The sequence below is a fragment of the Martes martes genome (genome assembly GCF_963455335.1).
Source record: "Martes martes genome assembly, chromosome: 8".
Lineage (NCBI taxonomy): Eukaryota > Metazoa > Chordata > Mammalia > Carnivora > Mustelidae > Martes > Martes martes.
In genome coordinates, this window is record NC_137895.1 from 80,135,421 (window position 1) to 80,162,902 (window position 27,482).

Here is a 27,482-nt window from a genome sequence, read left to right on the forward strand (position 1 = left end):
CATTTTCTTGCGTCATTGGTTTGTGACCCGGGGCTCATAACTCTCTGCCAGTGCTCATGTTCTTCATGCTGATAAACAGTCTCTCCTCTTGGCCTGGGTATGTAAAGAGGCACACATTTTGATGTTGGCTTTGGCTTTTGGTAAATGAATGTATTCTGAACCATAATTTTGGGAAGGAGCAAAACTCTTCAAACATAAAGCCTGCTTTTACAAATTAAAAGAACTTTGTAATTTTCTACCTTGTCCCTAATGAAACCCCCTAGGGAGTTTCAAAGCACATACCAGAATATGGGTTTGGTTGGTATTGAAAACTTGGTGTTAATTGCCTGTTTGTTCTTAGTAAGTGCCCAGTACTGGATAATAATTCTATCTAAGTAATTTTTCTGTCATGTACCTATATATGTCTCAATGATATTCAATTAACAGTGGCCTCAGCAAAGTCAGGGAAAGAATATTGCAGCGAAGGGCAGTATGTCACTAATAGTCTCAATTAACTTTCTTTTCTTCTTCTTTTTTTTTAAATTTATTTATTTATTTGAAAGAGAAAGCGAGAGAGAGAGAGCACAAGCAGGGGGAGCAGCAGAGGGAGAAACAGGCTCCCCGCTGAGCAGGGAGCCCAACACAGGACGTGATCTGTGGACCCTGGGATCATGACCTGAGCTGAAGGCAGACGCTTAACCTACTGAGCCACCCAGGTGCCCCTCAATTAACATTCTTAAATGGACAAGGAACTAAAAAACAAAGATATCTTGGTCATGATAACAGTTATACAAGGACCTTTATCCAAGTGTTTAAAAAGTAATTATAGAAATGCATGAAAATCATCTGTTGCTGATGGCACATTTTGCTGTAATTTTCATGAGACAGAAGACATCAGCAAATTGGAAAACCATTATGCCTATTATATTTAGGAGACGAAAATTCTACCTACTAAATACCCTCAGAGAATACTTAGCATTCTACTGGCTAAATACTTTTCACATCTCACTTATATACTAAATATAGGTAGCCAGATAACCTAATTAAATTTTATATTATGACATATGTTGAATATAAAGCAAAACTTTCCTTCAAATCCTCTCAGAAAATCTGAAACTGCCTTATGTTCAAATTCCTGCAAATTTCATACTATGTTTAATTATTTTATTTTTAACAAAGTTGTATTTGGGAAAGAGTGTCTAAAACAAGGTTAATTACAAACTGATTTTGAATGTTATTTAGGTCATTTGATAGGTAATACTTAAAAAAAGAGACAATATCACAGATGTAGTAATTATTTTTGATGATATGGCCTCAAAATTGCCAAATATATGTGTCACATAAATAAGCCATTTAATAATCATTTCAAATAGCGATATAGAATTTTCATTTTAAAGTAGGAAGATTTTGGCAACCAACCAAAAGAACATGGACTATAAGAATCAGAGATGCTAAATTTATCTTAAATAAGAGTAAATCATATCTTTAACTCTGAAGCATGATTTGTGATTACAAACTGCCAAATGTAGTGACTTCTCAACAAAGAGAAGATACGGTGTCTGCTGATCTCGGGCAAAGTTGGCAAAGGACAGTTCTCCAATGCAGGTGGCACTCCCTCAGAGGCCTGGAGCAATAGGGGTGGGGAGTGATCATTGAGGGCCCTGCCCTGCCCCCAACATGAACCTCTTGCAGAATGCTAGTCCAGAAAAACTCACATCATTCATTTGGTAATCAATTCTAAAGGAAACAGCATGAGAATTTTGTCTCTAAGAATAATAGAGGAAGAAAATAACAAGAAAGTCCAGTAACAGGTGAAGAACACTTCACCAGAGAAATGGTACTGTGAACCAGAGGAAAATTATGATAAAAAACAAAACACAACAATGAATCAAAAAAATTAGTGAAGGCATTGTCTTCAAAAGCAGTAATAAATGAATTCAGAGAAGATGCTGTGAGACAATAGAAGATGAAATGAGATGGTAGGCTCAGGAAAGAAATGCAGAAGAAAGAAAATTAGAGAGATACATGTCAAATTGGATTTCCTGCAAACATTAATCGACACACCCAAAATCACAGTGGGAGACATGAGTGAGTGAGAGAAATTAAAAGTTAGAATGGGGGAGCCTGGGTGACCTAGTTGATTAAGCATCTGCCTTTGGCTCAGGTCATGATCCCAGGGTCCTGGGCTCGAGTCCCACATCAGGCTCCCTGCTTCTTCTTCTCTCATCCCTGCTCATGCTCTTCTCTTTATATCTCCCTCTCTCAAATAAATAAATAAAATATTTTTTTAAGTTAGAAAAGGAAGACAGAGAAAACCAGTATCTGCAGAATTGTTCTTCTAAAGAATAGAACTAAAATAATGGAAAAGAAAAATAATAGTTGAAGATTCTTTTTTTTTTTTTTTTTTTTTTTTTTAAGATTTTTTATTTATTTGTCAGAGAGAGTGAGCACAGGCAGACAGAGAGGCAGGCAGAGGCAGAGGGAGAAGCAGGCTCCCTGCTGAGCAAGGAGCCCGATGTGGGACTCGATCCCAGGACGCTGGGATCATGACCTGAGCCGAAGGCAGCCGCTTAACCAACTGAGCCACCCAGGCATCCCAATAGTTGAAGATTCTTAAAAGACTTAACAGAGTAAGAAAGACTTGAATCTTTAGACTGAATGGGCTAATTGTGCCTGGAAAAGTGACAGACAACAATCAAAAAACAGCAAACTTACTGCACTTAAGATAGAAAAAGGTTAACTGGACATCTAAGCAATGAAAAACAATTCACATATAAAGATGAAAAAAAAATCCAGTTTTCAGTTTTTTTCAGATTTCTCCATGGCATCACTCAAAGTATTAAGAAAGAGAATCATGCCTTTAATTCTAAGGTTAAAAATGTAGTGATTCATTAATTTTGTACTCAGGCTAATTATTAGTCAAATATAAGAAATTAAACCATTGCTTGTAATCTACATTATTCTCATGACCCTTCCTGAAGAATATGTTGTAGAACAAAATGCAAGCATTGGAAGCAGTGGAAAAACTCCAGCAGAAGTACTGGAAAAGATCATTGAGTCTATTTAATTGTTGGACCAGGTTAAAAGAAATGTCTAGTTTCTGATTATAAACCCAAACATAGGAGAAGTCCCAGACCCCAGCAATGCAGAAATGATGTATAGTGTAAGAAAGTACAGTATTATGATATTCTCATTTTTATAGATGAGGGAAGAAGATACCATTTAAAGATGCTGAGTAAAATAGGATATGAGGTACTCAGAGTCAAAAAGTTAATGATAAAATAACATAAGTATGATAAGGTGATGGAGGGTAAGAAGGCAGAGGGAGAAGTAGAAGCTCATCTGTGAATAAAAATCTAAATAAATAATGCATACATTAGGTGAAGTTTAATTATAAAGGTAATTAGAACAATATAGAAACATTTTATATTTTAGTGGAATGCACATAGTAAATGTATGGTGAGAGAAGAAAAAACAAGAAATGATTTATCTATTTTAAATTAAAATTTATTTTTTATTAACTATAGTCTAGAAAGGTTTCTTTGATCTTTCAGACTTATTTGCAATTTTATGAATAATTTCAGGGTTGTCTTAAAATTTAAGAAAACTTCTGTCAAGCTTCTTGCATATGTGACCTGAAGGATTTAGAAGAATTTTCCAGAGACTAGCTTTGGCTCTGTAGTTGAAACCATAGCTATATCTGTACTGATATATGATGTTGTTCAAGATATATTGTTAAATAGAAAGAAGTTGCTGGGGTGCCTGGGTGGCTCAGTCGTTAAGCATCTGCCTTCGGCTCAGGTCATGATCCCGGGGTCCTGGGATCGAGCCCCACATCAGGCTCCCTGCTCAGTGGGAATCCTGCTTCTCCTTCTCTCGCTCCCCCTGCTTGTGTTCCCTCTCTCAGTGTCAAGTAAATAAATAAAACCTTTAAAAAAAAAAAAAAGAAAAGTTGAAAATACCATGCAAAATTATATGTATGTGTTTGCTCATCAGTATCCTTACTGTGTGTGCTTGTGTATTAAGAGAGTCGCACTTATTTCTCTTAAATGATTCTCTGCTCCACAACAACAATCTCAAGAGTGGCACCATGCAGCCACAGTCATCGTCACTGTGTTATGACCTTTTCTCTCTATTAGGTCAATATTTCTCATTAACATCACATGCTTAACATAAAGCTATATCAAATGAGGCTATAGATACAGTATATAGTGCCCGTATGTGAGTAGTCTATAATTAGGCCAAGAATATAAAATGGGCAACACTGGAGAATGATACAGATGGAAATCAGCACTCCGTTACATCCCACGTATCCTCTGTGAAATCTTCTCAGATTATTGCAACCTTTGGCAATAGGTTTGATTTTTCACAACCATTTCAGGCTGTGACATATTTTAACATCATGCTATATCTTTATCATTTTCTAATAGTTCAGTACATGGTAATCTGTCTTTATGGATGAGATGAGACTGATCGTCAAGCCCTTTGACTGTAAATCCAATTATGTAACACAGTCCCATGAAGCAAAATCATTAGGTAGAAGTTCTAGATAACAGCAAAACACCAATAATTCTTAGGACACCTGCTCATATCTGTTGTGTGTCCATACATGATGAATAATGATGAATACGAAACGGAGGTACAGAGAGGTTAGTTACTTTGTCCCAAATGCAAAAATAGTAAGAGACGAAACTTGAAGTCATCCAGGCAGGCTGGCTTCAGAGCTGGTGCCTGGAAGAGTCCGTTAAGTGTGTGACCCTGGATGGGTTATTTCATCTCGCTGATTTCTCTTTCTCCGTTGGTGGATGGTGGAAAATAATGACTCACTTTATAAAATCACTATGACAATTGTTAAGAAAAGTACCTCTGGGAGCTTTGTAATCCATGAAGTTCTCTGGCAAATGTATGCCTTACTGTTGTCATTGCTGCCTTCGTGCTTCCATTTTTGCCCCTGCGTCAGTCACATCAGCTCAACTCATGGGGGAGCAAAGTTTCCACTTAGATTCTTGTAGAGATAAATTGCTTTTGCAGTCACTTACTGACTTTTAAATTTTTTTTTAAATTTATTTATTTGTTAGAGAGAGAGCGAGAGAGCACAGACAGACAGAGTGGCAGGCAGAGGCAGAGGGAGAAGCAGGCTCCCCGCCGAGCAAGGAGCCCAATGTGGGACTCGATCCCAGGACGCTGAGATCACGACCCGAGCCGAAGGCAGCTGCTTAACCAACTGAGCCACCCAGGCGTCCCACTTACTGACTTTTAAATCTCAACATTCATGTTCTTACTCAGATTGCACAATACCTGTGCCCTAGAACAGCTTATATTTTACTGAAAAAACCACCCAGCAAGACGTAATGTGATCAGGCTATAATGAAGTTCTGGATTTTGTGCAAATATTCCCTAGGCGGGAAGGGAAAAGGCAAGGACTGTGCACTCAAAGAGTTAAACAAATTTCTCCCAGTTTAGAAAGAAAGACCTGGAATTTTGAATTCTATCTATCCTCCTGTGGGAGAAGCATCACCAAGTTTCGTATTGGAAGCATCACCAAGTTTCGTATTGTATTTATGCTACACAGCAACCTTTGTGCATGGTCTTTAGTCCTGCCTTTCCTGCATCTTTTCCCACAAAGACTGTCCTTGACCAACACCAGAAATGAATTTGATTTCTCTAATGCAGAAGGTAATTGGATTTTTCTTTATTGAATGCATCCCTTTAATGACTGTCTCTGCTCCTGCCAATTTAGCTGCAAGTGACCTGACATTGATCTGATGATATGACTTAAAATAAAGAGTTGGAACTGGAGGTGAAAAAGACCAGCTGTCTGGAATCAGGAAAAAAGAAAGAAAGAAAAAAGTGTGCTGCTTTTTTTGTTTGTTTTTGCCTCATCTTGCCATTTTCCCGAGAAAACCCTTTATCCTTGAATGTCATTTTTACAAAACATGCTGCTGTAATAATTGGTCATACAGCAGCAGATTGCCTTCTTCTAGAAAATATAATAAGTATTTCCCAGAAAGTGCCCGGGAGAAAACATTGAAAATTGAATAAAATCCACCCAGTAATCATTCTGTTCCTTGGAAATATTTATTACCATGTAGACTGTTTCTGGAACAGGGTAAATATTGCTGAACAGAATTAATTAAATCTTTTAGGAAGCTGGTAAAACATGAAATATTTATTTAAGTATTTATTTACTTAACCTTGAGGTTTTGTAAAAATAAAGCTTGACACAAGAGTTGCTATTGAAGAAAGTTACAAAGGAGTAGTGGATGAAATTGTTGTCTGGAAGAATAACAATTCCTTTCTCAAGGGAAGTTATGATTTAAAACACTTTTTATACCCAAGAATATATGGAATTTAAATTTTTCTACTTTTGCCTTGTTTCACTTTTTAGTAACAGCGTAACTCGCTTGATTCATGCTTAAATTTTATTATATCATCTTCCCTTTGCTCATTCTGACAATATCATGAATTCTCTTTGATCAACGATACAATGCATGGGCGTTAGAGTGAGAAAATAAACACTTGTAAATTTAAATTGTGAGGAAGAAAATAAATGAGAAAATCATAAATTTCTTCCTAAAAAGGAGTGAAATCAATGTTTTTCCCTTTTGAATTTCTAATGTTAGTTGCACTCACAATTATCAATGTAATTAACAATTTCAAGAAATTAACTGAGTTTGTATTAAAACCATTTGTGACATTTGTTGAATTTGAAGTTTTAAAGCCACATCACACAAAATTATTATAAGCCCTATGTTAGAGCTGGTATAAATCTGCAGTATTACTCGGTGAAGAGCAGTGAACTTCCTTTGGTTCTCATCAACCAAGAGAAACATGGGAGCTCCAGTCTAAGATATTATGTTGAGAAAGAATATAAAGAAGAATTAAGAGTGAGTGTTTCCTGGAGACTGGGCTCCTTAACCTCGGCTCAGACTGCATTTTAAATGAGCATGTGAAGCCCTGGCATATTTCCAGAGGCCATTTCTGGGCTGCTGTGTAGCACAACAAGATGGGCTTGCTTGAGAATTGATGTGCCTTCCACAGAAAGTCCAGTAGGATTGAAGGGGTCATTGATCCAGAAAGACTCCCCACTGAATAAAAATCTTTCATCATAAATGATTAAATTTCACCCATTGCAAGTCAGCCCATTGTTGGAAGTTATACTTAAGTGCAATATTAACACCTTAAGAGCAAGAGAGAGGTGTATTTTAATGGATGTGAGAATTCTTCCTTACTCAATTCTCTAAGGAAGGAGAATTCTTCCTTACTCAATTTATACTCATTCTGTATAAATTTTCTTAATTTTGCATTGGCTTTGGTTGTTTGAATGTGAACATTATTAAATGCAAATCCAATTAGTAACAATATTTTCTTCTCTTGAAGAAAAGAAAAAAAGTGTATGTGTGTGATTGTGTGTACCCATATACAAATACATTCTCTTTTATGAGAAGAAAGAAGGAAATTCATTCCGCATCCCATCAGGCTTTTAAAAATGATTTTATAATAGGTTACCCATTTATGATATTTGGACATTTTCTGGAACCATTAATACGGGATGTGGCCAATGAGCAATTTATTTTGTTTATGCATTTTCAAAAAAAAGCATTTATATAAAATCATTTTGTCATTTCTTCTTTAAGCAAATATTATAAAAGAACCTTAGACATTGAAAGGGATATAGAGACAAATCTTCACCTTCAAGGATTTTAAAGCCTAGTAGAGAGAACAAATGTACCTGGTAAATAAAATAGAAAGTTGAAAGCAGTGAGCCACATAGGAAGGAGGGATCCAGAGCTATGGTTGGAGGGGACAGTGAATACATCACAGTGTGTGATGGTGATGTGACTTTGTCTAGACTTCAGAAGATGGGCAGAATCTGTGCATCTGAGAAAGAGAGGTAGAATATTTTTGGAAGAAGACATAGAACTGCAAATAGTGTGGAGGTGGGGGAATGCTAAGCTATTAAAACAAATAGTTTATAATACTGGGTCAAGTCCCATACCTCACACCATAGAAAGAAAAAATGGAGAGAAGGGAAGATAATATTTTGACTAGCGATTTAGGTAAAAATCTAGACAGAGAAAGAAATATTTGGATTTCAGAGTTTCAAATTTAGACAATAAATACCAATAACTATGGTATTTTATTTATTATTTATGTTTTGTTTCTATAAAGAGGTCATTAGTATCTTAAAGATGCCTTCTTATATAAGGTAATCTTGATTGATGTTTTTAAAAAAATCTCAGTAGTTGACATGTTGAATCATCTTAAATATGCTCATTCATTATGTAAAGTCAAATGAAAAAACTAAAATTAAAACTAATTAAAAACTAAAATTTTTAATTGAAAGAAGTCTATTCTTAATTTTATCTCTGCATATATTCTAGCACTAAAATACAAACATTTTATTCTCAATAAAGTGCAAATTATATGAATATTTAAACCTATATGTAGGATTTCTGAAAGTGCTAAATAAGTTTGTTTTGTTGCTTCAGGTCACTGATATGATGCTTCAGGACAAACCTTATCCTGATTGGGGAAAATCCGCAAGAGCTTTCTGGAAGAAAGGAAATGTTAGGATCATTTTATTCTGGTAAGAAATTGTTTCATTTATTGATTTTTGCCTTGCATGATTCACAAAAGACTTGAGTTGGATGTAGTTTTTTTTTTTTTTAAAGATACACAGAATTCTGTGTAGAGAGGCATTTCCAGTGGATACTGTGTTCCATTAAGATGATTAAAACCATCATCCTGATGATTGTATGAATTACTTTCTGCTTACACATTGTTGCATATACACATTTACAAGAGATACATTTGCTAATATAGTAATACATATTTTACCAGAGGTAAGTAGGTTTTTGATTCAGCAAAAACAAGCTGTAATTTTCGTCAATGAAATCTGCTATAAAAATGTCTCCAGTAAATTCTAAATTTCCAGTGTATTTGACAGGATATAATTTTGCTTTGAAGGAGTTACACAGAGAGGAAACCTCTTTACAAATCACATCTGGCTCATTGGCATTTCTTCTTTATGTAATTTCTTTTAGCTCTCCAGCCCAATCATTGCAATTAAAAAATAATCCATGTCTTATAGAACTTTATTTTTTATCGAGTCACCACTATTTATGTGTATTTGAACAAGTTTAGACAGAAAAGATAGCAATAAGGAGTCAGCAAGAAGGGCACTTTGCCTGGCGGGGTAATACTGCCCAACTAGAGAGTCAACCAGATGTATGAAAAGGTGTGTACTAACGCCCAGAGGGGCTGGGGTTGATGATAACTTGTGCCGGCTACATTCCATCCTGCTTCCCTGCCTTTTGAAATGATAGAAAAAATATTCTGTTTGTTCTTGGATTTAATTCTGGGCATTGACTTCTTTTTTTCCTGTACAGGCTATAAAAATCAGGGGGCAGAATATACACTCTAAGCTATCTTTGTGTTTTAACACTGTAATTAAATTTTGGTAGAGATATACAGCATTTTGAACTCAATTCTTAGAAGGTAAACAAAAGTAGATTTCAAGTAGTGTTGTAAAAATGAGTATGATTTTGTGGATGTTTATTTATACCTTGTCTCTCTGAGTCAAGTGTGGCCTATTTTTATGGTGCATTTAACCTTCATATTCTTTTTTCCCTGCGTGTCATCTCCCCATGTAGCTTGTCTGAATAATATACAATGTAATAATTATAGAAAATATTTATTGAGGATATGTTTTGCTGCGGGCACTATGCTAAGTATTTAACATTCTATTTATTTACTCATTTAATCCTGACAACCCTATATGGTAGGCACTGCTATTGGGAGCATAGGTCTCTGACTCCAGAGACCCAGTGTTTAATCATTACACTAGACTACCTCTAGAACAAAGGATACATCAGTGTGCAAATTTCCACATGATTAACCTAATCCTGTTTTAGGTTATGGTGCTATATTGAGAACACGAGATTCTGGGCAGTGATTCCACCCTATAGAATTCTCTATAGAGGTTGTAGGAATCATAATTTTAAAAAAGGTAGATGTTAATATTAAAAGCATTTATGAACTATCTTGAAACAATATTAACTTACTATGATTACATAAATTTTATTTTGTTTAATGCATCTTCAAAGGCAGCCTGCTGATTATTGTTCAGTATGGAAAGTTACTCAGGTCACATTTGTACTATTTGTGAAAGTGATCCATGTCTATAGTAATCTGAAGGCCCTCTGATTTTTGTCATTAGCTACTCTTAATTGCAACTGCTGATTCAGTGGAGAGGAATCCATACCGGATTTTTCCTTAAGCATCTTAGTGTGTGTTCCTTGAACATTATTACTCAGGTCTACCATCCCTTTTATACAAATGGGCTTATTTTTGACCTACGTGATAACATCGTTCCAAATGATGACCTAAAGAATATTTTAAATATTAGAAGAATAATTTAATTAGCCACTGGCAAATAGATAATACGCTTGAATGTAGGACAATTCAGTTCAATAAATTCACACTTATTCTTGTAGTCATTGTTTTTTTTGTAAATTATCGATTATTAATAATATATTTGGGAGATGGTTTTTCATTGTTATATTTCAAAAGTAGTATTTCAAATCACAGAGAACATAAAATAACTGGAGGAAAATTTAAATGCTACTCTAAAAATATTTTTCCTATTTTATCCATTTCTATACAGTTAGATTAACTTGTCAACAGTTCTCAGGGTTTTAAAAAAGGAAAATCTGATGCAAAAAGTTGAATATGGAAATTATGTGGGAAGCAACACAATTTTCTGTTTTGTTCATACTTTTTGGATAAAAGAGATTTAGCAAGTATAAAGGGCATTTGTTTTCTTAGCTCTAAGAGATAACATACAGTAATCATTGGCAAGGTTTCAGAAACAAAAGATAGTATTTACACACTATGTGTTACCCAGTCAAAAAAGTGCTGTTTTCTTTTGGTGTTGCCCCAGTTAAGGGAAGAGAGATTAGTGTGAAAAACCTATGCTGGAGAAGAAATTTTGCAAAGGAAAGCTTTCTTAAGTTGCAGTGTGATTCTGTGTAGCATTTTCAACAGTACAACATGCAATTTTGTTCTAGTAAACTTACCTTTTACCTACGTGTAGCTGCTTTAACTCACAAGTGTCTGTCAGAAACTATTTCCTTTGCAACTGTGTGGCTGAGTTCTTCCTTGATTCCTGTGACAAATGTCTCTATATTGAAGAAAATGGTTCTTACTTCTATCTATAATTGTGCCAAGATAAAGCTGCTATAACACATGGGCTTTTTATGCTGGGGGTGAGACTAAATTGTCTTTGTATATGAAAATACTAAATGGGGGCACCTGGGTGGCTCAGTTGGTTAAGCGGTTAACCTTTGGCTCAGGTCATGATTCTAGGGTCTAGCGGTCAGGTTCCTTGCTCAGCGGACAGCCTCCTTCTCCCTCTCCTCCCTGTTCCTGCTCTCTCTCACTGTCTCTTAAATAAGTAAATAAAATCTTTAAAAAAGGAAATGAAAATACTAAATGGGAGATGGAAGAATATTTATAGAACTTCCCTTCCGAAATCACTCTTCCAGCCCTTTTGATAATTAAGAAGAATAAAGGTCTAAGAATTTAAACTCTAGGTTAATTCCATATGCTGTTTCTGTTTTCTAGAGGGGCCATGAAAAACATTTCCACTCTCTTGTATCTGGAGCCAATATATACATAAACAAAGATATAAAAAAGTGAGAAATATGCACCTGAAACTCAACGTAACATTGTGTATGAACTATACTCAATAAAAACATTAAAATATATTAAAATCAAGTAATATGTTTATATTAGCTTCTATTTCCCCGTTTTATTTATTCCCTTGTGGCACAGTTTGTATGCTTTTTATGGGAAGCATCTTGGGATAATATTTCCCAGCAACTTAACTTTAAAAAGAAAATAAGGGAGACACTCCTCTGTGATTAGTAGACCAATTGGTAAAAGGAGGGATTGGGAAATCTGGTGTTCATTTGGGCTTCACAAATACTCCAGTTCTTTTTTTTTTTTTAAGATTTTATTTATTTATTTGACAGAGAGAGATCACAAGTAGGCAGAGAAGCAGGCAGAGAGAGAGGAGGAAGCAGGCTCCCTGCCAAGCAGAGAGCCCGATTCAGGGCTTGATCCCAGAACCCTGGGATCATGACCTGAGCCGAAGGCAGAGGCTTTAACCCACTGAGCCACCCAGGCACTCCCACAAATACTCCAGTTCTTTGCCTTCCAGACACAGGAGAGGATTGCACTTTTCTGCCACCCCGTCTCAACCACATCACTTGCTTTGACCAATTAAAGTGTGAGTGAAAGTGGCACATGTCACAGCTAGGTAGAAACTTTCTTCTTTTTCTTCTTTCTTGTCTTCTTCTTAAGTAGGCTCTAGGCTTAGCATGGAGCCCAATGGAGGGCTTGAACCCATGATCATGAGTTCAAGAGTCAGGTCTTAACTAACTGAGCCACCCAAGCACCCTTAGGTAGAATTAACTGCCAAAGAGAAGCACTAAAGGGAGCTCTTTTGTCAGTAGCAACAATGGAAGTCTACATCTAGTTGGAGCCCTCGTCATTTAGGGAACCAAGCATAAACCAAGAATTCTTAACAACACAGTGGTCATATAGTGTGAGAAATAATCTTTTGCAAATATTAAGCCCCTGAGATGTGGGGATTGTTTGAAACTGCATCCTGCTGCATACAGAAATTGATCCTAGGAGCAGAGTGTTGCCATAACAGAAGGCTGGAATTTTTATCTTAAGGGCTGGACAGCAAATGGCAAACAAAACAAAACAAAACCACTGATGATAGAAGCTGGAAAAATGATAACCCAGGTGTTATAGTGGCAAACATTTGTTAACACTGTGGTCTGCGATTACTTAGATGCTCTAGGAGAACCTGATAATGATTTTTAAAATCATTTAATGATTTAAAAAATCATTTTTTAAATGATTAAAGATTTTTTAAAGATTTTATTTATCAGAGAGATGGAGAGAGACCACAAGTAGCCAAAGAGTCAGGCAGAGGGAAAGGGAGAAGCAGGGAGCCTGATGCGGGGCTCAATCCCAGGACCCCGGGATCATGACCCGAGCCGAAGGCAGCTGCTCAACCGACTGAACCACCCAGGCACCCCTATATTTTAAAAGCTACTTTATCTAGTGCTATAATGGTTTGGGTGGACATCTCTTCATCATGACTATCATAATCCTTAACTGAGAAACAAATGTAGCCGCTGCTATTTGTCCTATTTTGAAGATCATAGTCATTAGTAAAGTCTAACAAAATTGTTTAGCTTTCACCAGACAAGGGCTAATCAAGAAATGATTATTATCTTAATACACATGGTCTGGGAGAGTCACATGATAATCATCAAATGACAATCAAATATAATAAAGTAATAAAAAGACCTAAGAATCAGGGGAAAGGTCAGTCAGAAAGGATTTAGCAATAGCTCTCTAGTATCCGAGTACAGGGATGCCTGGTATGACAACTGCGAGTTTCCTTTCTTTGTTCTTCAAAAGGTATGTGTTTTGTTATTCTGTGTGATCCTTTTCAGCTCTGCAATGTTATTTTCTATCATACGATTAAAATATTAAAGAGAGAGTAATTCTGTTTCCTTTGCTCCGGAGGGCAGAATAGGGACTGCTATAGTTGAAAGTTTGTGTCCTTCCAAAATTCATATTTTGAAACCTTAATGCCCAAATGATGGTACTAGAAGGTGAGGTCTTTGGAAGGTGCTTGAGCCATGAGGTAGATTCTTCATGAATGGGATTAGTGCCTTTATAATAAAGGTTCCAGAGAGTTCCCTAACCCTCTCCATCATGTAAAGACAGAGGGAGTGTTGGCTGTGAACCAAGAAGAGGACCTCACCAAATGAAACCATGCTGGTGCCTTGACCTTAAACTTCCCAGCCTCCGGAACTGTGAGAAATACATGTCTGTTCTTTATAAGGCAGCAAGTCTATGGTATCTGTTGTAGCAGCCCAAGCAGACTAGAATATAGGCTAATGAATGTAAGTCACGTGGACATAGATTTAGATTCATGTCTGAAAGAATTCATGTCTGGAAGAATGGGAACCTCTCAATGCTAAGTGAACTTGCCTGATGAAATGCTGGATTTCCTGTCAGTAGAAGTATTCTAGCAAAAACTACCCTATGCATCAGGGATACAGGGATTTTTCACATTCAATGAGAAAAAAAAGTAAATCACTTCTCAATTTTCATCAAACTTAAAGATCTTATGACTCTACATGCTTAACTAGAAAAGTATTATTCTTTTTTGGCTTTATAATGAGAGTGTACTAATTTTAATTTACTGTGCTCTGTATAATTCCATCATAATTATGAGGAAAATTTTTACATCAGACAATAACTCATGAAAGGTTCTGGGGCAACTATATAGTATGCCAAACTTTTTGCCTCACTTCCCAAATAATAAATTAGCCTGTGTCTTTTCTCTGGATGAATTTTGTCTTGTAGCTTTCAGCTTGCCTTCCATTTCAACATGTCTTGTGAAACGGTTGTCTACCTTTAATTAAAAACTGCCTCTGTAACTGAGAAAAAGCAGAACATTTCTAGCCTGAATCAGGTAACTGTACCTATTGAACCAGTCACCTTAATTTTAAACACCGCACAAAGTTAGCAGGCTCCATTTAAGTCTGGTTTCTAAGCAGAGATATCCAAGTTTTCTACTTCTGGATAAAAAGGTGATTGATGTTGCATTACTGTCTTGTCACATTCTTGTCATATTATTTGGAGGCTTTTCACTTAAAAAGTAAATTCTCTGTTTATGCCTGAGAGATTTAGCTCTCAGGCATCTATTTATACCTGGACATTACACAACCCCATGCCCCTCCAGACTTAATTGTGCTGAATTAAGAGCAAGTCTGTTTTTATTAGCTTATTTAAATCAATACTTATTAAGTGCTGAATGCAATGTGCAGTAGTGGTTAGAAGCACAAACTCTAGAGCCAGCTGCCTAACCTTCAATCCCGGCTTTCCTACTTCCTATTATGTATTAGTCATTATTTTGTTTTAACTGGCGTTATGAGTGCTGTTACTCAGCACCAGGTGCTCTCCATGGTGCTGAGAACACAATTCTGAAAGAAAATAAGGACTCTTGACAGCATAATTTTCTGTCTGATGAGAAATACAGGGTGTGAGGGGGCAGGCAATGCCAGCTGCGGGTGTGGGTGCTGTGATGTGGGGCTTAGAGAGCTCCAGGGATGATTTTGTAAAGGAACTAGAGCCTAAGTGTAATCCTAGGATCCGCAGGCCTCAGATGGGAGGAAACATGGTGATTGGTTATGGGAGTGAGGCAAAAAGATAATTCAAGTGTAGCTTTGAGTATTTAGGCTTGAGCAACTGAACAGATGGTGATACTGTTCACTGAGATAGGACCTTGTGGTAGGGGAGTAAGTCTTGGTGGGGGTGTAATAAGCCCAGATTTGCATGTTGAGCTTGATACACTAATTGGGGTATCTTAGAGAATATAGTCAATGGTATTGTAATAGCATTGTATGGTAACAGATGGTAGCTACACTTGTGGTGGGCATAGAATAATGTTACGCATTTGCGAATCACTATGTTGTACACCTGAATCCAATGTAACATTGTGTGTAAACTCTACTTCAACTAGAGGAGAGAGAGAGAGAGATTTAGCAGAGAGTTCTTTGTATGGATCTGAACATGAAGACTGAGGGATTGAGATCCAAGACAGAAATATTACTAAAGTTTGTGTTTCAGTTTATATTTTCACTCTCACCTAAATGTTGTTATCTACATGTATATGGTTATTGAAAGAATGTGAGTGGATGTTGAGTGAGAATAAACCTGTAGAGCTCTTTTATCTGGGAACAGGCAGAAGAAGGATCTATAAAGAAGACAGAGAAAGAGAGGACAGGAAGAATGAAAAATAGGGAAAGTATGTATTATAGAGGCCAGGATAAGATCAAAATGCAGAGTATCTATAGGATTTTGCTGGTGACCTCTGCAAGAATGGTTTTCTGGAATGTTTCCAGACTTGTACTGCATTGAGCTGTGATTAGAAGAGGAAGAAGTAGTACAGGGGGTATTGTCAGAAGGCAAGAGAGAAGATTGGAGGGATGTCTGTATATTTAGAAATGAATATATTCCTTATGAAAAAATTTAAATATTTGCTGGTTTGCTATTTATTGGTTTGTCTTGTTAAGAGCATATTCCTTTTTAAAAGAGAGCTCATTTCAAATTATTGTCTGTACTGATATTGAACTAGAGCCTCTTAAATTAAATTAATTCTGTGGTAAAAATTTACCATGTATGTAATTTTCATTCTTTAGTTGAATAAATAGTTCATAAGGTTTTAAATTAAAATTCCTCTAAAATTTTAAAAGAAATGTACTAAAGTCAAAATGATGATTACATTCTCTACATATTTCTGCCTATATCACAGTTCTTTACTTTGTATTTAAATTCAATTTAGTTAAAATACAATGTATTATTGGTTTCAGAGGTAGAATTTAGTGATTCATCAGTTTCACGTAATACCCAGTGCTCATTACATCAAGTACCTTCCTTAAGTCCCATCACCCAATTACCCCCATCCCCCCACCCTCCACCCCTCCAGTAACCCTCAGTTTGTTCCCTATAGTTAAAGAGTCTCTCATGGTTTGCCTCCCTCTCTGTTTTTATCTTATTTTATTTTTCCTTCCCTTCCCCTGTGTTCATCTGTTTTGTATCTTAAATTCACATATGAGTGAAATCATATTGCATTTGTCTTTTTCTGACTGACTTATTTCACTTAGCATAATACCCTCTAGTTCCATCCATGTCTTTGCAAATGGCAAGATTTCATTTTCTTTATGGCTGAATAATATTCCATTGTATACTAATATCACATCTTCTTTATCCATTCATCTGTTGATGAACATCTGGGTTCTTTCACTCATTTGGGTATTGTGGACATTGCTATTATCAACATTGGTGTGCATGTGCCTCTTCAGATTATGCTTGTATCTTTGGAGTATATAATTAATAGTGCAATTGCTGGGTCATAGGGTAGCATTATTTTTAACTTTTTGAGGAGCCTCCATGCTGTTTTCCAGACTGGCTGTACTATCTTGCATTCCCATCAGCAGTGTAAGAGGGTTCCCCTTTTTCCAAATCCTCACCAACATCTGTTGTTTACTGACTTGTTAATTTTAGCCATTTTGACCAGTATGAGGTGGTATCTCATTGTGGTTTTGATTTGTATTTCCCTGATGCTGAGTGATGTTGAGCATTTTTTCATGGGTCTGTTGGTCATTTGCATGTCTTCTTTGGAGAAATGTCTGTTCATATCTTCTGCCCATTTCTTGACTAGGTTTTTTGTGATTTTGGATGCTGAGTTTGATAAGTTCTTTGTAGATATCACAGTTCTTGAGAGCAGGAATAACATCTTACTTATTGCTTTCCTAGGACTTAACACAGTATCTGACATACAACAAGCATTAAGTACATTCTTGTTGAATTAATTACTTTGGTGAGGACCTTCAAAACTGGCATACTCTACAATATTTCTGAAAAATTCTTCAGATAAAAGACTTCATTAAAACAATGAAACAGTAATTAAAAGTATTTTAACTTTATGATCAATTGGTGCTTTACAAGAAAATATATAATGCTTATGAGTTATTTTTTTCTGAAAATTTTTTAGAAATATTAATTTCAGTACTTTAAAAATCATTTTGGTTCCAAATCACATGCTTTCTCTATGACTAGAAAGTCCATTAAAACACTGTGAGCTGTGTAACTGCAGTGATGCAATGTCAGCCCCAACTGACCGTGAAAGTTTTTATCTTAGGATCTTCTCCTTATTTCTTAAAGGTAAGTGAGGTTTAAGGAGAAAGTATTAAATAAGTTGGTCTTAAATTGCTTAATAGGGCCTCTCTATTATAGAGCTTTATTCCAATTGCTGAGACCTGAAATAGTAACATTGAGCCCAAGAGTAATCCTTGGATTTATGAATTTTTGAAAGAGAAATGCCCTTTAATAAAGGCTTAGAAAGACTGTATAGTTTTTCTGTGGAACAGGAATTGGTAGGATAGTTATTCCTCTTTAGTCTTAAATCTGCTGGTTGAATGGAGTACTCCCGTGAGCCGTATGGCCTAAGTCATACTTATTAAGTTTATAAAGTGTAGGTCATGATTCAAAAAAAACTCCCTTGAGTTTGCACATAATAGTATAAATGCACAAAATTAAACTGGAAACAATAAATTCTAGAGGAAAGTAGGCAGCATTCAACCAAGTATAGTGACTTGACCCATTTTCGTAGTGTGAGAATCTCTGCCTGTCTTCATTTTTTCTCATGAAGCATGGGCCCCCCCATTTCTAGTAGACTAGAAATGCAAGTCTTCCATAGTAATTAAACTCCAGATATCCTACAACTTGATCTGTTAGAAAGCCCAGACATCGGGTCCCTGAGTGGCTCAGTTGGTTAAGCATCTGCCTATGGGTCAGGTCATGATCTCAAGGTCCTATGATTGAGTCCTGCGTTGGGCTCCCTGCTTGGTGGGGAGTCTGCTTCTCCCTCTGCCTCTGCCCCTCCCCCCTGCTTGTGATCGATCTCTCTCTCTCTCTCTCTCTCACTTTCTCTAATAAATATAAAATCTTAAAAAAAAGAAAAGAAAGAAAGCCCAGACATTTTCATTCTTGCTGTTTCCTCACATCTTCCAGGAACCATTGGTGGTGTACTTTGAAGTATTTGTCTTCATTCTGCAAATATTTATAAAGTGGCCATAAGGCATATGTTTCCGAATAAAATGCTGCTACGATCATGTATTTTGATGGCATAGAAATCCTCCTTTAAAAAAGTGTTTGTGTGTGTGTGCTTTGATCAAAACCTGCCTAGTAGAATTAAGATTTTTTATTCAGGTCATAATTATATCAGAATAGCTATCATTCTTTACTTAAATCGCTCTAGTTAAAATTGGCTATCACCTTTTTGCATAATGACTGAGGAGCAACAACGTCTCAGTGTCACGAAGGTGTAGCTGGTTGTTTAGAACCCACGATACACTGTGGTTCACATCTGGTTCCAAGATCGGCGACCCACAAACTTAAATTTGTGGTACACTTGTCACTGTTGGAAACTCACAACTGATTGGTTTTTGAACCAGAATTGCTGATAAATAATACTCTCATGTTCTCTGCAGGACAACTCTGTCCCCATAATCAAGTGGAAGTGAGTCATTGTTTATTTTGTGAGCCATTGATCAAAATGAAGGGAGATGAAGACTCCAGGAGAGGGTTCATCCAAGACAATTTGAGGATTGTGACAGTTCTCATGAATGTGCGGTTTCTTTCAGGGACCAGACCACTACTGCTGTTGGTACCCCCGTCTACTATAAACTCCACCAGCAGTGCTGGTTCCATAATGCCAGCTCTTACCTTCAGAATATCCTGTTCTTACCTTCTGCCTCTGACCCCCGCCACTGCTGGCCAGAGACCCTTGTACTTTCTCCCTTTTTAGAAGAAGGGATAGATTGAAGGTTGAAATGTTTCGATGTTTGTTTTTAGTGCCCAAAATATGTAAAGAAGCTATAAAACTCAACCCCTAAAAAAACAAATAATCCAATTAAAAAATGGGCAGACGATATGAATAGACATTTTTCTAAAGAAGACATCCAGATGGCCAACAGACACATAAAAAGATGCTCAACATCACTCATCATCAGGGAAATACAAATCAAAACTACATAGCAAACTGAATCCAATAATACATTTAAATAAATCATTCACCACAATCAAGTGGGATTTATTCCTGGGATGCAAGGGTGGTTCAGTATTTGCAAAGCCATCCATGTGATATATCACATCAACAAAAAAGGATAAAAAACAATCATCTCAATCGATGCAGAAAAAACATTTGGCAAAGTACAACATCCAGTCAGGATAAAAGCACTCAAAGTAGGTTTAGAGGGAACATGCATCAGCATAATAAAGGCTAATATCTATATCTATCTATCTATCTATCTATATTATATATATATATTCCCACAGCTAACATCATACACAATGGTGAAAAACTGAGAACTTTTCCCCTAAGGTTAGGAACAAAACAAAGACGTCCTCTCTCTCCACTTTCATTCAACATAGTACTGGAACAAAATTTTCAGTTGAAACTAATATATGGACAGTGTTCATTTAGAGTCAGAATGACTCTTGTATTTCTTAAGCCACATGTCAGAAAATGGAACACAGGCCTCAAGAGGTAAAATAGGAATTTATAGGTAGGAGACGCGTGTTACATAAAATATATACTATTGACTGAATGTTGTCTGCCCAAAATTCATATGTTAAAACCTAATCCCCATTGTAATGGTGTTTGGAGGGGGTACCTTTGAGAGGTGATTAGGTCATGAGAGTGGAGCTCCCATATTGATGCTCTTACAAAAGAAGCACTGAAGAGCTCCTTCATCCCTTCCACCCTGTAAGGACACAGTGACACGACAGCTGGCAGTGAACCAGAAAGCAGGCTCTCACCAGGTACTGAATCTTCTGGTGCCTTGATCTTGGATTTCCGAGACTCTAGAACCGAGAGAAATAAAAGTCTGTTGTTTATAAGGTACCCAGCCTGTGGCATTTTATTATAGCAGCCCAAACAGCCTAAGACAGCACATTCAGCAAAAATAATACTTTAAATATTCTACTGATTTGATCTACAAATCTAATATTTTATTTTGAAATGTTTCCAACTTACAAAGATGTTGTAAGACCAGTACAAAGAATTCCCATATACCTTTTATCTATGTTCCCGAACTGACAAATTTTTAAGACATTTGCTTTAGTCATTCTCTCTCTTTCTCTCTTTCATTTACTATACAGTTAGATAAGTATAGTGTATCAATATTAATTTCCTGATTCTGATAATTGGACTGTAGTCATGTGAGACAATGCCCTTCTTTTAGGAAAGAATGAAGATTTCATTGTATCCCCTTAACTCTTTCTTTTAGGAAAGAGTAAATACTTTGTTGTATTTTCTAAAAAAGGGCATTTTGTCACATAAACAGTCCAATTGTCACAATCAGGAGATTAATATTGCTATAATACTTTTTTTTAAAGATTTTATTTATTTATTTGACAGAGAGATCACAAGCAGGCAGAGAGGCAGTCAGAGAGAGAGAGGAGGAAGCAGGCTCCCTGCTGAGCAGAGAGCCCGATTCGGGACTCCGTCCCAGGACCATGAGATCATGACCTGAGCCGAAGGCAGAGGCTTAACCCACTGAGCCACCCAGGCACCCATTATTGCTATAATACTTTAATTTACAGCCTTATTCAAAGCTTGTCCGTTGTCTCAAATTGTTCTTTATAGGATAAATAACAAAAAAGACAAAAAATAAAAACAATTTTGTTTTGTTTTGTTTTCATCTGATTCAGTACTCAGAAATGTGTGTTTGGTTGTGAGGCTTCTTTAATCTAGAACAGAAAACTTATCTTTCATGAAGGCATTTTTAAGATATGTAGTCTTTTGCAGGTACTAAAATAAACTCTTTTCATTCAATGATGAAGATTTATTAAAACTCTTCCAAGATTTCATGAGCCTTAGACAACACATCATATAGGATGAATATTTTCCTATAATACAGGCATTTAGGAACTGAAGATATTCTTAGCATAACACATTTTCAATTTGGCTCAGTGAACTTTTGAAAAGTAAATGTTGCTCTCTGCCAATCTTCTTTAAACCTGTCCTTCTATTTGTTTTATGTAGTTCAGAATCAGAAATACTCTAAACCAGCGTTCAGTAAGCTCCAAAAATAGACTCCATGGGGCTAGAATTGCAGAGGATGGAGTAAACCTGCGTCATGGTCCCAGCTCCCAAGAACCATGCATATGAGTTGGGCAATTAAATTCACATAAATACAATGAATGGCAGATAACATGGGATGGTTCGTGAACAAAGATTAAATTTTCTCCTACTGACCATGAGTTCCATGTGGAAATGGGACATTTCCAAAGAAGAATAGGGTAGTCATGGAAGCATTCATGGAGGAAGTTGGATTTCTTTAGGCCCTCGAAGGAAGGAGAAGTCAAAAAGAAGCACAGAGAAGCAGAACCAGGACCCTCAGGTGACGGAAGGTCCAGCAAGAAGCAACAAGAGTACTCTTACAGGAAGATTCAAACAGCTTGTATTTTCAGGTCCGGTGGGTACCTGGCAACAAGAAAACCCTTTCCTAGATATTAAGAATCTTATCACAGGGCTGAGTTTCAGAGCAGGAATTGCCCACAGTTCTTAGAGGCACTGGGGTTCTGAGCAAGTGGGTTACATATAAGGACTTACCTGCTTTTGAGGTAACTGCCAAAAGCCTGCTGATCATAACCAGGCTCAGACTCAGAACTAAACAAGTGATAGTGTCTGCTGAATGGGATTCACCTAGAACTGAGGCAAAGATACTTTAAGTCCCCTAATCTCCAACGAGAAACAAAAATTGACAGGTTAGATTTTTCTTTCCAGCCGTGCCCTGATAAAGTCTGCATTTTCGTGGTTTTCTTACCGCATTTTCTATGGTGACTTGTAGGAAGAGATGATGTTTTGTTTTGCTCAGTATTTCCAGGTATTAGTAGCTATTTAGTAAGTATTTAATAAATATTTGTTCAATTGCTGGTGCCAGAGTAAATGAGTACAATCTTTGAACAAAAAGAAATTGAGAATGCATAAATATCATAAGCACACAGATATTCTATATACAGGTCTTTAATCTTCTACTATCTCCTCATATCAGGCATCTGAACAATTTTGGGGACTTCTCACCTTTTTCTATTTGTTGCTCTGCCTGATTCTTTGTGGTTCAGGCCACCTTATTTCTGGTTGTAATGGAGTCCTTTGTGAATATGGTGCAATGCTACAGTTATCTTTCCGGGATAGGTCTGAGTTACTGACACACTATGGTGATCAATCCAGGATTGATTCCACTCTCCAAGTACCTATTACTCTACCCTAAGTATTAGATACGAACAATACGGGAGCCTAAACCTACATGTAAGGATTAGCACTAGCTTCGAGTCCTTTCTCTGTGATACTCAGCCATATTATTTTTCAGTCATTGCCTCACTATTGAAATAACCCTATGATTCTATTCCATAATGACTACTGTTTATTGAGTACTCTCTGTGTGCTGAGGACTGGGCCCTTCACAGTCATTGTTTTATTTAATCCATACTGCCAAGGTAATCATTATTATCTGCATTTTAGAGATGAAAGCCTGTGGCTGAAAGCAATTGCATAGCTGGTGAACAACAAAGCTGGAATTCGAGGAGGGGCAGGCTGATTTCAGAGCCTGCGCCATACTGCACAGAGTGACCTCATTTATTCCAAGATTTTAAGACACGTAATACATTTAACAATGATTAGTTTTATTTCTCACATATATATTTGCTGTAATCCTTTTTCCTCCTTCCAAGTGGATTTGGGTTGACTAAAGAAAGACATAAAGTGCAAAAATCCTCTGACTATAACTACTTATGTTCTAATATCCTTATATTATTGGCAAAGAAATTGAAACAAAGTCAGTTCAGTGACCTACCCAAGGTCACAAAATTAATTAATGTCTCTATGGCAATGAATACTCAGGGCTCTTGGCTCCTGGTTTAATATTCTTTCTACTGTATCACATTGCCTCTCTATATTCTTTTTAAAAAATCAATATAATTCAAACTAAAAGAATTTGCTGATGATTGGATATGTTGAGATAACAGCTCTTGTAAGCCAATAGCAATAATCAGAACATTCTGTGTAGTTTAAATTGATGTAATTGTATATCATTTTCTCTCAATTACAGGAATTAGGCAAGAAAAAGATGTACAGTATATAGTTTAATATGCCAATAAAGCATGATGTATTAACAGAACCTTCACTTAAGTTCTCATATGAAAAGCCAGTTGCTATTTTTCTTGTTTTATCTTCAGAAATTTCAAGGACTTGATTTCTTTAAAACATATTTGCAAGCTGAGAATAAAGATTACAGTTGATGTCCTAAATGCTGGCACTAACAACCACAACAAAAACCCAGTGTTTTACCTGGGGACACTAGAACTGAAAAAAATATTAAATATTACAGTTAGTCAAAGAAGGACTCTACTCCTGGGAAAACAGTGTGTTCAACATTCCTGCAGAAAATATCTGTCAGAGAGAGAATATTCCAGCATTGATTGTAAGAATAGACTAGGTGATACCTAAAGTCTTTGCATTCTAAAATTCTGTGATTCTGGATAGACTATTTTCTTGTCTAAGGTTATCTATGTGTTTGGACAAGGCATGAATTGCTCAGGATAATGAATAAAGCAACTCAAATTAACATCCTAAGGAAATGTAAGTTTGAGCATGCTGATTTTATGGAATGCTATCCAGACATTAGGAGTTGTGCTTTGGCAGGATATTTAATGACATGAGAGATCGAAGAAAAAAATACATTGATCTAAGTAACTTTGGGAAGCAGTGTTTTGACTGGGAATTGAAAGACTGAAAACAAAGACAACAAGACATAAACAATTGTATTGTAGTTGGTAAAATTATTTCTCAAGAGGCTATAGGTTAGCAGTTCTGAGTCTACTTTATATATATATACTGGGTTGATCAATGAATAAATGAATGGTGGGGAGTGGAAGCCAGGTTTCTCACTGTGGGAAGGGAGGATACAGATAACCAGGGAGGTGGGGCTAGCTCCAGTGAACAATGTGGTAGTGGATTAGAGTCAGAAATATCAACATAAACTCATGTTTAGCTTAAGATGGAGACAAATGGATATTAACATAATTTTAGATATTGCATATATATAGGTTAGAATACATACACATATTTCCTAGTTTTGTGTGTTGAGAAAGCTTAGACAGAATGACAGTGTGGTAGTGGGGGCCCAAATCTTGGTTTCTAATATTGTTCTTCAATAAAAGGAACCAGGGCACTTGGGACAGATAACTGACTCTAGGTCTGGGGCAGAGAATAAAGAAAATGATCCTGGGATATGTTGTTATACCAGAAAGTAAACAAGTGTTCAAAAACCAAATGATGGCAGCATGTCACTCAATAGTCAACTTGGAAGAGCTCCCAGTGGTCAAACTTTGAATGATTTGGTCAGCAACAAAATAAATGAAATAGTACTAGATTATAACTCATAGTATCAAATAAATATCCATGAGTCCACACTGATAGAAGGAAATGACTGAATAGAGAAGAGAGAAAGCTCCTGTAGAAGAATTCTAAATAATTTATATAGATACTCCTCTCTTCAAGATAGTGAAGCTCAACTCCTTAACTCCTCATTTCTTGAGGAAGAATATGGACTAAATTTTGTGACTTGCTTTCAAAGAATAGGAAGTAATACAATAGTATGGAAAGGAGGTTAAAAAAAAAAGTAACATTATATTGGAGAAATCTAGCAAATGTTCTTCCAGCTGTGTGTTCAAACTTAACGTCATCAGTGATAAGTCATGTTACTAGCATGTAGATTAAGACCCCATACATCGGGGCGCCTGGGTGGCTCAGTGGTTTAAGCCGCTGCCTTCGGCTCAGGTCATGATCTCAGGGTCCTGGGATCGAGTCCCGCATCGGGCTCTCTGCTTGGCAGGGAGCCTGCTTCCCTTTCTCTCTCTCTGCCTGCCTCTGCCTACTTGTGATCTCTCTCTCTGTCAAATAAATAAATAAAATCTTTAAAAAAAAAAAAGGCCCCATACATCTATAAAATGCTATCATTATATAAACATTTTATATCTACTTGGGCTCAATTTATGAAATACTGTATTCTCAATACATTGGAAAGAGAGAAGAGAAAGCCGTCTATTCAAATCCTTTTCTAACAGCTTGATGGGCTTTCTCCCAAAATTTTCAGTAAACTCCAGTTACTTAGCGGAGGATATTTTGTTGTTGCTTACTCCCCAGATAGACCTCAAAGCTGCAGCAACACATCCTTTGTATGGCCAGTGCTCTACCCTTATAATAAGATTCTAACTATGGATTTTCCTGTTTTATTTCCTGACACATTCCTATTTCAATGTAGTGGTATCTCAAATATTTTTATATATAGTTACACAATATATATTTTATATATGTATTATATACATTTAAACACAGAGATATAATATATAGCAGACATGCAAACGACTTAGAACATATTGTGTTCTATCACTGGTCATGTCTTCCTTATGAACCTACTTTTAGCTACCAGGATTTGGAAGTGTGGAAGATCATCACCAAATTTTAAATGAGGTCTGTGAGGTTTTGAGTATAAAAGGTTACTCTTGGAAGACCTAATCTTTTAGGTCTTCCAAGAGTAACCTTTTATACTTTTATAGTTGTCTATTTTGGGTTGATACTAGGTTTTTTAGATTTAGATTTCCCTCCGCCACCTGACTCTCTTGATAATGATAGAAGAGAGGAAACTCCCTTTGCTGATTTCCATGTGGAGTGGTTGGTTCAGCCTTATCTGTGGACAGTGATGGCTGAGGTGCAGTCGATCCTCTCTGACCTTTTAAGTCCTGTTCTGATTATGAATTTCATTTGTGCGCCCCCCCCCCTTTCCCTGCTTGAGCCTCAACAGGCCCTTTTTGATGATTCCAGGCCTGTGCTGTCCTCTGCAGGAGGTATCGGGAGCTGGTTTAATCTCTTGAATCTAGCTGCAATCCTCCACAAATGCCCTAAAGCTGTGACATCATTCTTTTGTAAAAAGACTTGCCACCTCCCCGTGTTCCAGCCAGAGAAGCCCTGATATGCTTCAGGGACTTCATGTTTATCTGGTCATTTTTACACGTTACCACGGTCCCCTTAAATTAATTGTCTGCTTCCTCTTGCCAGTTGGACATGTCCTTTCAGAAGATGAGGACTTCCTGAGATGTGATCCCATCACTCTAGCTGTCAGCACAACTTCCCCAAATCTTACTTTGTACTATTTATAAATCTTGGTGTTCACTCATCTTTTTTGGTAAATGTTCCTTCCCCCATCCCCTAGCCCTTATAGCTTCCCTTCTTACTTAAGGAGAACCTCATTATGATTCCATGTTTATCTGCTTTTGCCTTGGCTTTTCTCATACACACATGCACACACACATGTACAACACCCATGTATGTGCACACACACATGCACACTCAGTAGCGCTTAAGCCCCCCCACGTATACTTACACATGCATATGCATGCGAGCTTATTGAATGGATCGCAATCCTTGGTTCATGACACTTTGAATATTGATCCATGTGAGACCATCTTTTATCTATACATCTCTGTCAGTCTTAGACTTCATAGATTTCAGTCATTGTTAATCTGCCTGAGAATCCACAGAGTACAAATATTTTAAATTCCTTTCTTTTGTTCCATCTACCTCAAATCTACATATTCATTGATAGCCCTTCTCTACCCCCTTTATCCACACTAAGTCCAGTACAAAGGGGAGCCACGAATGAATCATGATTTCTTAAAACTATATATTGTTTATCAAAGTCTTAATCTGAAAAGGAATTAGCTTTGGCAAAATGTCAAGTGTCTGAAAGAATGGGAAGTAGGATTTGGAATTT

At 36.7% G+C, this 27,482-nt stretch overlaps 1 protein-coding gene across 2 annotated transcripts in view; it reads left to right on the plus strand.

Annotated features, from left to right (window-relative positions):
- Window positions 1-27,482, plus strand: part of TMEM117 (transmembrane protein 117) — a 462,147-nt gene that overhangs the window by 292,452 nt on the left and 142,213 nt on the right. For both annotated transcript variants that reach the window (XM_080811384.1, XM_080811383.1), the window contains one exon: window positions 8,472-8,569. In XM_080811384.1, the coding sequence (XP_080667510.1) occupies window positions 8,472-8,569 (98 nt within the window). The remainder of the gene's footprint in view (window positions 1-8,471; window positions 8,570-27,482) is intronic.